Here is a 15,869-nt window from a genome sequence, read left to right on the forward strand (position 1 = left end):
CTTTATGATCACCCAGTTATGTTGTGACGTTTGATAGCACACAAGGCATTCCTCCGATATCCGGGAGTTGCATAATCTCATAGTCGAAGGAATATGTATTTGACATGAAGAAAGCAATAGCAATAAACTGAACGATCAATATGCTAAGCTAACGGATGGGTCTTGTCCATCACATCATTCTCCTAGTGATGTGATCCCGTTATCAAATGACAACACATGTCTATGGTTAGGAAACCTTAACCATCTTTGATCAACGAGCTAGTCTAGTAGAGGCTTACTAGGGACACGGTATTTGTTTATGTATTCACACATGTATTTAAGTTTCCGATCAATACAATTCTAGCATGAATAATAAACCTTTATCATGAATAAGGAAATATAAATAACAACTTTATTATTGCCTCTAGGGCATATTTCCTTCAGTCGCCGCCGCTTGGGTCCCATGAAGGCCACCGCCGAGGTGACATAGGTGTACACAGCCGGTGTCTTGCCCTCTCGCTGGCCACTGTCGCCTCCCTACCCAAAAAAACAACTCTGATCCATACAGCGTATGCACCTCCCCTCCAGCTGAAGCATCACCTGGCGGTTCCACTCCGATGAGCGGTGGGGAAGCAAGCCGCCCCTTGCATTGAAGCATATACCTCTGGGGTTCACGGCTACCGGACATGGGGACAACAATGGAGACCCGCCTCGGTCGGCCGTAGACCAGTCAAGGGTATCCCTGTCGTTGGAATGGATATCCGTTGGAGCCGTCCGTAGACTAGTTTTATCTTAGTCCGGTATTATTTTTAGTTAAAAAATGCCGAAAATGTAATGAATTCCGTCTGGTTTGTATGAAATCCGTCGTGTTTACATGTATTTCGTCTGGTTAGTTCAAAAAGTAGTTGAAATGTATGCGGCCAATGTTGGATGGCGGCCTCCCGCATCCGTGTACACGTATGGATGCGGGAGGAAATTTGCGAGTCCCATTGAAGATGCCCTTAGAGCATCTCTACCAGACCCCTTAAAGCGGTCAAACCCGTAAAAAAAGAGGTGTTTACAACGTCGGTCGACAAACGGCGCCTAGCAGATCCCGTAAAACTTGTTCAGCCCTTAAACTTTTTAAAGGGCACTGAAAGTCCATCAGGAGAACCTCATATGTACAGTTTCGAAGGCAGTATATAGTTCAACCTGTAAACCGGTCAAACCTCGTCGGAGTAGACGCGCCGCCGTGAAACTGACAAGAATCTACCCGAAGGTCACCGGAATCCGTTGTCGTATGTCGGAAGAAGCCGGCGCACGCCGGAATTTGCCGCCGCCGGTCCGAACTGCGGCCGGCTCGACCTCCACTGCCGAGGCGAGGCCGTCCACGGGCAGGGCAGAGCAGGCCACCATCGGCCCGAATCAGGGCGGGCGGCGCCAAAGAAGGGCGAGGGGGGAGGGGGGGGCTCGCGTGGCCACGCCGGGGAGCGCGCGCAGCGGTGCCAGGCTCAATCGGAGACGGGCAGGCGCGCCAGGCAGCGTGCGGTTGGGGCGGGCGGCTGAAGGGCTCCTCCACTCCACACTGGCCGCGAACAGGCGGCGCTGGGGCGAGGCACACCATGGCCGGAGACGGGCTCTGCCGGGACGGAAGGAAAAAGGGGGGGAAATGGGCTACAGTGGGATATAGTTTTATTTACGGTGTCTGCTCTGTCCCGGGCAATTTCGCACCGAACGGTTTCCAGTGTACCTTATACGCGTTTTTAAGGGTGAACGATGCTCTTAGTCCGAACAATGAAGATGCAGATTTGAGGAGTGGAGGGAACAATCCCTGCTGGGACTGATTGATGCAGCTCGATTCAGTCATCAGTGTCACTGTTCGTGGCGTGCCTGAATGCCGTTGCAAATTCAAACATTTTGCGCTCGCTCCGGTAGCGCTCTCTGACCAAATGGCCATGCCATTGCCAGCTTTGGTGCCGAAAGTCTACTGCTTTCCACTGCTTGTCTGCAGCCACCTACTACCAGCCCAACGTTTCTTCTGTCTTCCCGTCCGTTACTCAACAATGATTAGTTGGCACGTTGCGCTTAATATAGAGAGTAACTTGTGTGATGAAATGAGAGAGAGAGAGGTCTGAACTCTGAAGAAGAGCTGCAGAGCAGACAGACCATCAGCGAAGCTCAATGGGCACTTGTGTGAGCACATGCTACCCCTGCTCGTCTTCCCCTCCCGCCTCCGGCGACGACCACCCAATGTCCTTGTCCGGCGGCTCCCCGACTCTGGGCGCCACCGCCGTGCACCCGCTCCCGCTCACTTCCGGTTCTCCCGCGCCCACGCCCACCGCCTCCACATCAACCTCCTCCTCCTTCTCCTTGATGTCGGCCGCAAGCTCATCCATCTCCATGGCCAGCACCACCACCACCACCTCCTCCTCCTCCTCGGCTACCACTAGCTATTCCTCGCCGTCGTTGTCGTCGGGGCCTCGCTTCTCGGCCGAGTTCCTCAAGGCCCGCGCTTGCAGGGACACGGACGTGGAGACGGAGGTCGTGGTGCTCGACCCCAACATCAACAGCAACAGAAAGAAGAGGAAGAAGCTCTCCCCTGCCTCCGCCACTCCTCGTCCGTCCTCGCCAAGAACGCCTCCGGCTCTGTCCGTGGTCAGGTCCCCAAGGAAGAACAAGCCTGGCAACATCACCGGCCGCCGCGCAAGCACAACTCCGACGACGGCGGCGAGGCGCGTGCGGCCGCTTCCCCCTCGGGCGCCGCCTGCAGGGGCAGGAGGCTCGGCGTCCTGCGGGAGGAAGAGGCCTTCTTCGCCTTCGTGCCGATCGGCAGATTCAGCTGGGAGGAGGAAGAGCGCCAGGGCAGCGGCGGCCGCCGGCGGCGCTGGCGGAGAATTGGTAGATGACCTCAGCAACCCCCTCATATCCATGGATTGCTTCATCTTCCTCTGATCCCATTCTCATCTCGCACCATGCATCCACTGTGATTGTGCCAAATGTGTGTGCATTCATTTGTTTTCTTTCCTTTGGTGTGCTTTTTGCATATACAGTAGCAGTAACATGTTTAATTGTGGTTTGCTGTCACCTACTATATGCGTGTAATTAATTAGCAGCATTGTCGTGTATGTGCACTACACTACATACATTGTTCTTCCTAAGATTGATTGCTCATATTCAGTTCTGCTCTCCCTGTCAGAAAATGTTCTCTTCAGGCCAGATTTTGCTAGTTGCTAATAGTCCAGAGATTTTCTTTAATGCAGAGAAACAAAGAGCACAGGACAACTTGACGCCAGGCAGAACCAAAAAGAAAAACAAATTGACTATTTGAGCAAGCAATGAAATGTACCGGTATTCTTACCCACATCAGTTCAAATTCATGGACTTGTGCTAAAAAAAGATGACATAAACCGATGACAGCGGCACAAGGTTACCAAAAATGATGCTAGAATCACAAAGGCCATCTTCGATCACTCCGCTAATTTTGTTGGAAACAACACTCAACCAGCATCCATAGTGTTCCATACATTCATCCATAACAGAAAATAGAAGCCCAACCAACAGACGTTGGATGCAACCACTTACTGCCTCAGTAGAGTTCGACAGAACAAAAAACACAATTAAATTCAGCAAATATGTGAACTATTTTTGGCTGGTCATGAGCTAGCGGCCGCCAAGAGTTCATCCCGGCCTTTGCATACTAGGATGCACATAGCCAAAACGAGCAACGATTCAGCATATCGCTTCCGTGGCCGCCAAGAGTTCATCCCGGCCTTTGCATACTAGGAACCACATAGTCAGCATTTCATTATCCAAATCATGTGTCTTGTCTCGACAGTCAGGCACCAGCCTCGACTCCAGTGTCTGCCAGCCACAAAATACACTCTTCTCAGCTCATTGTAGATAGGCTAAAGTACATTGGTCTTTGCGAAACTGAAGGAGGCGTACCGTGCTCGCAAGGGTTTCCAACAGCCGGTTGATCTCTTCAGGGATCTCTGAATCTGTGTTGCTTGCCAAGTGTGTTCTAGCAGTGAAGCGTTCGTCCTTTGGCTTAGCAGGGGCACCCCTACATGATATGAAGTCAAGTTAAGTTTACCCCTGGCAGTGGCTTTTAGTACACGGCGCAATCTGGTTGCTTAGCTGCTGTAGAAAATGACACAATGCGCAACACACACTGACCTGTCCAGTGCATCATTCTCACTCAACATCGGCAATACTTCTGTTTTCGAGAATAGGAGGCTGTGATGGCTCACACCTGCTATTCCTTGTTTTTCCAGAAACTGGATGTGCTCCCTCAGCGACTCATCCCTGGAACATGCAGTACAGGCAGGCTGATTAACTTCTCAGCAAAGAACATAGAGTTGTCACCAACTATTGTCCAGCCAATTCAAGCAAAGAAAAGTTGTTACATTTTCCTTTGGGTAACCCGTAACCCTCTCATCATGTTATGAAGAACTAAAGCATTTTTCTATTTCAAAATGTCTGCATAACACCTCAATATTTTGGTGTCTATTTTCTGACTGATATGTGTTATGGAATACAAAATAGACGGTGACAAGCATTCTATAATAAAATGTCTATTTGGAACCTCAGATATGTTTCATTTCATATAAGTATATGGAACCTCAGACTGTCAGAGTGTGATGTCATCAGAACTAAAGGAACAAAAGCAAATGTCTTACACGTCCAGCTGCTGTCCATGCTCTTCTTGCAATTGTTTCTGCGTGAGGGAAACATCAAACCCTTGTTCTGGCAGACTAAAAAGCTCTCGAATGTCCTGAAGATATGCAAAAGAATTAGCCATAGTATCCAGTACGACAAACAGCAAGAGTAAGCAATGACAAGTGACGGTATCACGATAAGTACACTCTTGCTGAAGTAACGCGTCTGTTCTTTCTTCTCCGTGGCTGCCCTAAACAAAGCACCCTTGAGGACCTGCAAATAAGTATTACGTGATTCAAGGAAGTGGGAGCATGGAGGTCTAGAGGTGTCATATGAAAAAGATTGGAGTAAAAAATTTCTATAACATATTTGAACCTGCAGTTTATATATCTTTTCTTCGACGGTTGCAGATGTCATCAAGCGGTATACAATCACATTTTGGTCTGTCCAATTCGATAAACACGATCAACGCTCTGATTGTCCGTACTGTAAAAGGGAAGATTGTGTTATGGAATAGAAAACTTGCAGTGACAAGCATTCTGTAAAAGCAAAAGGAATGGACTTGGTGAGGATGTGTCAATGTTTGGGTACCTTGGATTCCAAGCAGGATCAACTACTATGACACGAGCTGCCTTGGTGAGTGTAAGTCCAAGACCACCGACTTTTGTGGTCAGTAAAAATATTTGAGCTCCGAGGCCGTCTTTGAAGTCCTGGATACGGAAATGCATAATATGTAACCAACATATGATGAATCCATGGTACGAAACAAAATAAAAAAGGGAAGCGCGAGCAGGAACCTTCACAATCCTTTCCCTCTCGGAAGTCTCTGTGGTGCCATCCATGCGCAAAAAGTTGTAGCCCTCTAGCAATATAGCTTCCTGTTGCAACAATCAAATGCATTACGACAGAGAAAGTGTGTTTTGCCCATAGCTAGGTCCAAACAACACAGAAAATAAGTGAACATCCACGCTTCAAAGCTCATGTTGTCAGACAATTTCTCTCTCAAGTAATTCTACTTCGTTATTGAACAGGACATGAATGTGATATGTCTCTTCAGTTGCATAAAAATCTCTAAAGCCGATCAACTAACAGAGTTATATTGAACAGGACATGAATGTGATGTCTCAACGTAACAGTAAGACGTGCACAAATTTTAACAACATTATATTATGTAAGAAGAAATCACCCATTTACTCTACTCACAGAGTTTATCATGTACTATGTGAAAACCATAAATACAACAATGCATACAAAATAATAGCTCTAATTTGAATACTGTATCACAAAAACACGGCATGCACTCCAGCACAAACAACAATTGACAACATACCTGAATCAGGTTTAGCATTTTACGAGTCTGCGAAAATATAAGAATGTGGTGTCCCTCTTCAAGAAGATTCCTCTGCATCATTAGATTAACCATTTGAGTTTACATAAACAAATGCGGAGTACATTAGTATTTATTAACAACTACTTCCTCCGCCCCAAAATAAGTGTCTCAACTTTGTACTAAGTTGTACCAAAGTTTAGACAGTTATTTTGGGACGGAGGGAGTAATATGCATCAGAGATAACTTGACATATATTTTGGAATGCTTACCAACAAGGACATGATAAAAGATAACTTGCATGAGACTTCTTGACCAGCTTGCAGTGCATCATCAGCATGAGCCATATCTGCGAGGTTCATGGCCATATTTTCAGCCATCAACATATCCTGATTATTTGACATTCCATCCATGCCTTCCAGGATGTCCTCAGCAGCTCTCTTGGTCAATATGAGTGGGTGATCACATATTTTCTTCAATACCTGTTTAAGAGAAGGAAAAACATGAAATAAGCATAAATGCACCAAAGAACGTGCACAAAAAGAAGATAAATTAAGATTATAAAATTACAATTGCAGCCTCCCATACAAAATATAATCCCTCTATTTCATTTTATATGGTGTATTTTTGTTTAGTTCGGAGCCAATAAAAATGATTAATACTAAGAGAAAACTATTGTCTTGGGAATAACAGAAATAGTTAGTCAGTATGCAAGTTTAATGATAAATGATGAAGAGAGTATACGATGAGCACACCTGACGAGAACTAAAGGGCTACATGTGAACAACAAGAGAACAAAAGGTAGAAAAAAAGGTCTACAGAAAAGGCTTTGAAGCTTATGCTTACCGTGAGAGCAGCCAAGGGATTTCCTTGCGATGCTAAATGAACTAGCTCAGAGTTCAGAAATGCTTTATATAGTTGCCTCTGCACCAAAAGACATACAAATTGCAAAATCATCATTCGCCAATTACTCGACCAGTTTTGCGTCAATGACATAAAAAATTATACCTGGCAATCTGTTAATTTCAGCCAGATAATTAGCTCATTCTTCTTCGGAAGCTGTTTATCATCTGTCAAACCAGTCTCAAGTGACACTACATTTTTCATACGTCGCAAGAAATATGGCTTTATACGTTCCCTTAATTCCTGTGAACAAAGTCAAGTATGAACAAAAAATATAATTTGTTTAGTTCATTTGGCTCCAAGTTATCATCCGAAAGGATGAGTAAACGTTTCCACATTCTAATGCGGCAAATTTAGATGCCTTAATCTATCTTGCTTGCCTTCTCATGGGTCAACTAGAAATGGACATGCACTTATATGAAATTTGAATGCAGTTCAGTTATGCAACTGCTTTCACATGTCAAATCAGATGAAATTACTACTTAGCTAATGTATGGATGAAAATGTAATTTCTCAACAGAATCATAATGACAAGAAGTAATGCCATTGCACATATTGCAATATATCAAACATGATGACTGTTTACAGCAATAAAATGCCGACATACAAAAAAGTAAAAGCACAGAGACACTAAGTTGCTCACCAAAATAGCAACAACAAATAGGCCTGGGTATTACATATCTCTTGGACACAAACACAGAAAAAAATTAAGGTACCTTTGCTACATTTGAGCCTATGTGCTTGGCTCGGTTGCTAGCGGTCTTGTCATTTCCTCGATTGATAGGCAATTCATACAATGTTCTGAACCTGTCAAAGTATAGACAAATAAATAACACCAGATGGTGCAAAGCAAGGCAGTATCACTAATGCAGGTGGTAGGAGCTAGGGCCCTACCGGATCTAGGGCGTAGGTTGTAGGGGAAGGAGGGGGAAGGACGAGGGCTGGTGCGCGGCGGCCGGCGGCGTGGCGCCGTCCTTGCCCTTGCGACGGAAGCAGCGGCGGCGAAGGCAGGAGGCGGCTAGGGTTTAGGTCTCCCGGCTCCCTAAGGGAAGCCGAGCAAATTATGATTGCTTCTTGCTTGATTAGATTGATACATCTCCTCTCCTTATATAGAGAGGTTTACTTGACTCCTAACCAAACGATCCTAATACGATAAGATAATTGGGCTAAGCCTCTAATTAAGATACTTGGGCCATAACCCACTGGGCTAAGCCCCTATGCCGGTCATAACACTTCTCCCCGCCTGCACAAACAGCTCGTCCTCGAGCTGTAAGGTGGGGAAGCGCTTGCTGAACTCCTCGAGGTGAGCAACCAGCGTCAAACAACTTCGCAACAGCTGGGGCGGCAAGGTCGGCGGCGACGGCGTCCTCCGGAATGTAGTCTGCAACCTCCAGGTAGAAGAGTCGCGGGCAGGCGTGGCCGGGCGTGTAGGGCTCGTCGCAGTTGAAGCACAACCCTTGGCGGCGACGCTCGAGTAGCTCGGCCGAGGTGAGCCGGCGGAACGGGCGCGCCGCGGTCGCGGCGAGGGGTGCCGCGGAAGCCTGAACAGGCCGACACGGAGCGGGATCTGGCTAGGGTAGTGACCCAGTGGCCCGGGACGGTGACTCCTGCTGGACGGCCACCGCGCGGCGCTCGAACGCGCGGGCGTAGTACATGGCCGTCTGGATATCAGAGGTCGGCCCGCTGCTGCGCCGTCACGCCCGACCGTGGCATGCCAGGGCCTGGAAACGGTCGGCGAAGTCCTGAACCGTGGAGGTGAAGGGAAGGCGGCCTAGCTCCGCCAGGCGGCTCCCGCGGATCGGGGGCCCAAAACAAAGGAGGCAGAGCTCGCGGAAGCGCTCCCAAGGGGGCATGCTGCCCTTGTCCTGCTCGAGGGCGTAGTACCAGGTCTGGGCTGCACCGCGGAGGTGGTAGGATGCCAGCCAAGTGCGCTCCGACGCGAGCGTGCGCTGTCCACGGAAAAACTGCTCACACTGGTTGAGCCAGTTAAGCGGGTCCTCCGTGCCGTCATAAGTGGCGAAGTTGATCTTGGCGAACCGTGGCGGCGTCTGGGTCGGCGCGCCATGGCCGACCGGCTCGGCGGTGCGGAGCAGTGATGATGACGGCGCCCGGTCAACGGTGGGGAGACCGTCATAGGCCCCCGCGGAGCCGGACGAGGCCCCAGACTGCAGCGTGGGTACCGGTGGGTTCCCGGCCTCCGTGTAAACTGGCGGTGGCGACGTCCCGGTTAGCCAGGCCGGGATCTGGGACGGTGACGGCGGAAACCGGACCTGCTGGATCGGGAGGTCTCCCGGTGTGGACTGGCCCAGTCCGGAGCTGGGCGGCGGCGGTGGGAGCTGGACCGGCGCGGGCGGCGCGGCTGGGGCTGGCGTGGGCCAGTGCGGCCACTGCGGCGCTGGGGCGGGCGCGGAAGGCGCGGATGGCGCCGCGAGAACCGGCACGGGCCACTGCGGCCAGGACGACACTGGGGGGCGGCGGCTGGAACGACGGATGGGCCTCGGCGATCGCCGCGGGTACCGAGGACCAGGGCAGGTGCAGCAGCGGCGGAGGCGGCCCGCTGGGGTGCCTCGCCTGGAACGGCGGCAGCGGTGGCCCGCCCATTGCAGGCGCGTCCTGGGACGGCCACGGCAGCGCGGGGTGGCCGTAGGCGGCGGTAGTCACAGCCGGTGGAGGTGCGGGCGGCCCGGCCAGTTACCGATGGATGCCCTGGACGGCCGTCACGAGATCCCGCAAGATGCTGGTGACTTTTTCCGGCGTGAAAACGGCGGTTGTCGGCGCAGCGGAGGTGACCGGGGCCGGCGGCGTTGGGGACCCGGTAGTGGTCATCGGGGCGGTGGTGATGATGGGCAGCGGCGGCGTGGGTGTTGATGACGACATGATCGAATCCGAGTCTCTGGATGCCAAATTGGTAGGAGCTAGGGCCCTACCGGATCTAGGGCGTAGGTCGTAGGGGAAGGAGGGGGAAGGACGAGGGCTGGTGCGCGGCGGCCGGCGGCGTGCGCCGTCCTTGCGACGGAAGCAGCGGCGGCGAAGGCAGGAGGCGGCTAGGGTTTAGGTCTCCCGGCTCCCTAAGGGAAGCCGAGCAAATTATGATTGCTTCTTGCTTGATTAGATTGATACATCTCCTCTCCTTATATAGAGAGGTTTACTTGACTCCTAAGCAAACGATCCTAATACGATAAGATAGTTGGGCTAAGCCCCTAATTAAGATACTTGGGCCATAACCCACTGGGCTAAGCCCCTATGCCGGTCATAACAGCAGGAAAATAAGAGAGTGAGCAAATTACTCTTTCTTATCACCCAAGAGTTCCGGGCAACAAAAAGAGAACAGCGCCCACATTTCCTGCAAGAGTACGCATGCTTATTTGCATTAGTAATAGGAGGACAATATATATAGGAGCATGTAAAGTACAAGTTCTTTAGGAATTTCAGCTAGGTGGTACCTTCAAGTTATTTTGTACAGGCGTTCCACTGATGGCAATCCGATGGACACAAGGTATTTCAAATAGGCTTTGGGCTCTTCGTGTCTTAGGGTTCTTGATAAAATGTGCCTCGTCAAGAATAACATAATTCCAAATCTTCCCCTCCTCCTCGTCGTCGGCATCATTATAGAAGTCTCCTCTTATCAGCCTATAGTTGATCCGGGCAATATCATACGTTGTCAACAGGATACCCCCTTCCTGTAACAAGACAGTAAATAGCTGATGTAACTCATAAAATATCTTGAAAGAACAAGCTATGTATTCCTTTAAATGGAGCTTATGCGAAAATGTTTCTCTGCTTGAAATTGACAGTTCAGATAAAAAGCGAGCATATGAATGACCAGCAGGGGACAATTATGTTAGAAAACTAAATCAAACCAAACCTTGAAGGCATGTTGAAGCTCAAAGTCACGAGCATCTAGGTTGGAACCAGAGTAGCTGTAAAAAAAAAGAAGGAATTAATTAGCAGCAATCGACAGGGCTTGACCTGCACCAATTTGGGGGGGAAACGACGATATGCTGTGAAATAGGGGATCCTACTCGCTGATCATGTGCCTGAGACCGACTACTGTAAGCTCCTTAATCCAATGAGTGAGAAGTGTCTTCGGGGCGATGACTAGCACCCTCTGGATTAGACCAGAATGGAACAATCCTGCCAAGAAGGCAGAAACCTGCAAGATAAAATTAAGGATGCAAGTCTCTCAATCAGGAATCCAGGACATTGCAATACCAACTTGATACTGAAAATATGTGATGTGGCTGAAGGAAACAAGTGCCAATGCAGTTTAATTAGTTAGCTTGGAAACAAGTATAATTAAGCATGTGATGGCAACGAAATAAATTATATCCTTGTCTGATAAATTTACTAAATACAGTAAGTCTACTTAATATACTGTCCAATCTTTCTATATATGCTTAAAAGTTAGACAATCTAGATGAAAACATAGGAAGCTGTGGAGCGTTAAAGTACCATTCCAAGTTAAAATTTATCCTTGTGTCAGATGACATATACTAATTGGTTGCAGTCCCTTAAATGCAGATGCAGAAACTAAAGATGCAGCTCTTTTCAGAGTAATTTCTGTAGTCTAACTAGTAGCAGCAAATATCCACAAGAATCTTCTAATCTAACAGTAAGAGAGCCATAAGCGATTGAAACAAGTAGGGCAAAGGCTCCCCTGATCCTTCCTAACACTAGGCAGGAGTACAATTAAGGGTGAAACAGAGCCAATGAAGGTGAGATGGATACAAGTTATAATCGATTAATTAACTGATAACTGCTGCAAGGAGGAAAATGGATGAATGACAAAGGGTTAGAGGGAGGGACCTGCATCGTCTTGCCAAGTCCCATGTCGTCCCCCAGGATTCCACCGGTTTCCCTGCAATGCAGGGACCAGAGCCAGCTGAGCCCCTCGCGCTGGTGGGCGTACAGCATCTTGAATGTTAGAGTAGTCATTATGGTATACGACTTCTAGTCTAAGTCAGTTTTGTACCCTTACCTCAAGTCGGTTTGTACCCTCTTATATACTCATGCCGCACCAAATCATCAATAAGCAACAGTTTTATTCAGCTTTCATGGTATCAGATACCGGTCCCAGGGTTTAGGGTATGGCTCCGCCAACGCCACCGCCGCCGCCGCCGCCCGGCTACTTCGAGCGCCGGGCCGCACTCATCGCCAAGGCTGCCAACGCCGCGGCCGCTTCTCTCTCGGCCCTCACCATAGCTCCACAAAACTAACCTGCACCCATCCTCGCCGCACCAATATCTCTTGCTGACACAATCTCCGACGTCAGCCCCTACATCCCCATAATTCTTGATCTCGCCGCCCACAACTACTACCATTGGAGACATCTCTTTGATCTCCACCTCGGCCGCTGCAACCTGCGCTCGCATGTCGCCGCCAACTGTCTTCCCCGCCCCGACGATCCGCAATGGTTGAAAGACGATCTCGCGATCGTCCAGTGGTTCTACACCCGCATCACCACCGAGATCTTCAACATGCTCGATCACGACGGCGCCACCGCTGCCAACATCTGGCACTCCCTCCGTCAGCTCTTCCAAAGCAACACCGACGCTCGGAAAAACGCTCTCCACACCGAGCTTCGCAATATGGTGCAAGGAGATGCCCCGGTGAACCTGTTCTGCCAGCGCGTTAAGACCATTGGTGATGAGCTCCGCGAACTCGGCGACACAGTTAGCGACTCACAGCTAATCAATATCGTCGTCGTCGGCCTCAGCGAAGACTTTGACAAGCAAGCCTCGTTCATACCGATGATACGGCCCCCTCCTACCTTCGCTGAAGTTCGTTCCTTGCTACAACTCGCGGCGGAAACACAAGCTCGCAAGGACTCTCGCCCCAAGGTCTTTCATGCTGCGGCTCATCCTCCTCTGTCGTCTACACCAGCGCCGCCTTCCAGGCCGGCTCCTGCCGTCGGGCCGTCCGCATCGTCATCTGTTCAACCGCCCCCAGACTGGCGTCCTAGTCCGAACTACCGCGGCAAAAACCCTATCTACAGGCCGCCGTCGACTCGTTCGGTTCCGCCTACGACATCACCAGCACCGAGTCCTGCACCACCCACCAGTGCTCCATCTGCAGTTGCATGGCGGCCTCCTCATGATCCTTGGACGGGGCTTGTTCAAGCATGGCCCATGCCCTGGTCCGCTCCGTCCACCCTCGGTGCTCCACCGGCATACTCAGGTGCCTGGCAACCCGGCCTTCGGCCGCCTACTGGTGCTCCCGGGGTTCTCAACCCCCGACAGCCGGCCAATGCCTATCACGCCGCCCCGACGTATGCTCCTTATGGTCATTACACCAGCGACGGCGGCGCCTACTACACACCTCAGCCGGCCCTGCTCCCGACGCCACCCCCACCACAGCCGGCCAATGCCTACTACACTCCCCAGCCGGCCCTACTGCCTTCACCATCGTATCCGCCGGCACCGCTTCCGACGCCACCCTCACCTGCGACGCCGAGCTGGGATCAAGCTGCCTTTCTCCAGGCCATGAATAACTTTGCTGCACAAGGAAACTCAGGTACGGATTGGATCTTTGATTCAGGGGCCTCTAGTCATATGTCTGCCTCTAGTAATTGGTTATCTTCTTGCACTAAATCTCCTTTCCCTTCCATTATCCTTGGAGATGGATCATCTATTCCTATATATTGTGTTGATCAGGCTCAACTTCCCTCTTCCACCAAACCTCTTTTACTTCGCGATGTTCTAGTTGCACCCGCCCTCATTAAAAATCTTATCTCTGTTCGCCAATTTACTTGCGACAATCTAGTTTCGGTTGAATTCGACCCTTTTGGTTTATCTGTGAAGGATTACCTGACCAAGGCCGAGATCGCTCGCTTCAATAGCTCCGGTGATCTTTATTCTCTTAATGGAGTTCCTGCCGCCACCCCTCCAACATCCATGCTGGCCTCCGTCGATCTCTGGCATCGTCGCTTGGGCCATCCCAACCCCGCCGTCTTAGCTTCTATGCTTAGTGAATTTACCATACCATTTAATAGGGACTCTCATAATTCTGTGTTTTGCGAGTCTTGTCAATTAGGCAAACATGTGCGTCTTCCCTTTAGTTCCTCTAGTTCTTGTAGCACTTATCCCTTTGAATTAATACATTGTGCTTTATGGACCTCTCCCATTGCAAGTGTTTCGGGTTTTAAATACTACCTTGTTATCCTAGATGATTTCACCCACTTTGCCTGGACTTTTCCTCTACGCAACAAATCCGAGGTCCATTCTCTTTTCCTTAATTTTCAACGCTATGTGTCTGTTCACTTCTTCCTCCCAATTCGCTTTATCCAATGTGACAATGGTCACGAGTTTGATAACATTAAAAATCATACTTTCTTCTTACAACATGGCATCATGCTTAGGTTCTCATGTCCCTACACATCCCCTCAAAATGGTAAAGCAGAACGCTCTCTTCGCACCCTCAATGATATAGTTCGCACTCTCCTCATTCAATCATCTATGCCTCCCAAGTTTTGGGCTGAAGCCCTACACATGGCCACCTTCCTTCTAAATATTCGACCTTCTAAAACTAAACCCAACACTACTCCCTATTATTCCCTCTTTCTTTCCCACCCCGACTACTCCGCGGTTCGTGTTTTCGGCTGTCTTTGTTTTCCCAATGCCTACGCCACTTCTGCAAATAAATTGTCACCACGCTCTATCCCATGTGCTTTTCTTGGCTTCTCTAACGAGCACAAAGGCTATCGCTGTCTCGACCTTCATACCGGACACGTTTATGTCTCTCGTCATGTCACGTTTGCTGAGCACATTTTTCCTTTCTCACAACGCACTACTACACCATCCAACACCCCTAGCTCCGCAAACACCCCCTCTCCCCGTCCTTTCCAACTATATACTCCCCTACCTGCCGAACACAACTTATCACCACCACCATTAACACCCACCATAGCCAATCCCAACCATACACTCACCCCACCGAGACGTCCCCAACACCCCCGGCCCCTGCTCCCTCCCCACCACCCCCGGCCCCTACTCCCACTCCACCACCCAGCCCTGCTCCCACTCCACCACCCAGCCCTACTCCTTCGTCCGACTCTTCCGCTGCGCCGGACTCACCAGTACCCACCTTACCCCCTCGTGCTATTCCTACAGCAGCCCCGATTAATGATCATCGCATGCGTACTAGGGCCAAATCAGGATTTCATCAACCCCAAGACCGCCTAAACCTTCATACCTCCGTATCTCTCACTTCTCTTCCAAAGAATTACAAAACTGCTCTACTTGATCCCAATTAGGCCGCTGCCATGCAAGAAGAATATAATGCTTTACTTCAAAACAACACCTGGCAACTTGTTCCTCGTCCTCCCAATACAAATATTGTTTCTGGCAAATGGATTTTTCGCCAAAAGTTCCACTCCGATGGGAGCCTCTCACGATATAAAGCCAGGTGGGTTTGTCGTGGCTTTTCTCAGCAACAAGGAATTGATTACGAAGAAACCTTCTCTCCTGTTGTTAAACCTAGCACCATTCGCACCGTTCTTAGTGTTGCTGTCTCCTCTTCATGGCCCATTCACCAACTTGATGTTAAAAATGCTTTCCTCCATGGTTCCCTTCAAGAAACTGTCTACTGCCAGCAACCTCTGGGTTTTGAAAATCCATCCTTTCCAACTCATGTATGTCTTCTTCAGAAATCTCTCTACGGTCTTAAACAGGCCCCACGAGCTTGGTTTCAACGCTTCTCCTCCTTCATTCAAACAATAGGCTTCACTCCATCTCTCTCCGACACCTCTCTTTTTGTGTATCATCAAACTTCTGACACTGCCTATTTACTTCTCTATGTAGATGATATCATTCTTACCGCCTCCTCTCAAAAGTTCTTAGATCATATTGTCTCTCTTCTTAGATCTGAATTTTCTATGACTGACCTAGGACTCCTTCGTCATTTCTTAGGCATTGTTGTTGTTCGCGATTCCTCTAGCCTTTTTCTTTCCCAACGCCAGTATATTCTTGATCTTCTTAATCGTGCTGGTATGCTTGACTGTCAATCATCTCGCACTCCTGTCGAT

At 49.5% G+C, this 15,869-nt stretch overlaps 1 protein-coding gene and 1 pseudogene across 1 annotated transcript; one reads left to right on the top strand and one right to left on the bottom strand.

Annotated features, from left to right (window-relative positions):
• The first annotated feature begins 1,996 nt into the window (after positions 1-1,996).
• LOC120962973 (uncharacterized) lies at positions 1,997-3,377 on the top strand. Its single transcript, XM_040387151.3, has 2 exons — positions 1,997-2,856; positions 3,219-3,377. The coding sequence occupies exons 1-2, from the start codon at positions 2,140-2,142 to the stop codon at positions 3,243-3,245; spliced, it is 744 nt and encodes a 247-aa protein (XP_040243085.1). The 5' UTR covers positions 1,997-2,139; the 3' UTR covers positions 3,246-3,377.
• A 161-nt stretch (positions 3,378-3,538) lies between these two features.
• Positions 3,539-11,844, bottom strand: LOC109734850 (SNF2 domain-containing protein ENL1-like; annotated as a pseudogene).
• Between the last annotated feature and the right edge of the window lie 4,025 nt (positions 11,845-15,869).

Source organism: Aegilops tauschii, chromosome 1, assembly GCF_002575655.3.
Source record: "Aegilops tauschii subsp. strangulata cultivar AL8/78 chromosome 1, Aet v6.0, whole genome shotgun sequence".
NCBI classification, from domain to species: Eukaryota; Viridiplantae; Streptophyta; class Magnoliopsida; order Poales; family Poaceae; genus Aegilops; species Aegilops tauschii.

Bases quoted from the DNA above. Each gene is read 5' to 3' on its own strand.
- LOC120962973 (XM_040387151.3), top strand. From the start codon at position 2,140: ATGGGCACTTGTGTGAGCACATGCTACCCCTGCTCGTCTTCCCCTCCC. The intron at 2,857-3,218 runs GTAGATGACCTC...TCTTTAATGCAG, and splicing joins GCGGCGCTGGCGGAGAATTG to AGAAACAAAGAGCACAGGAC.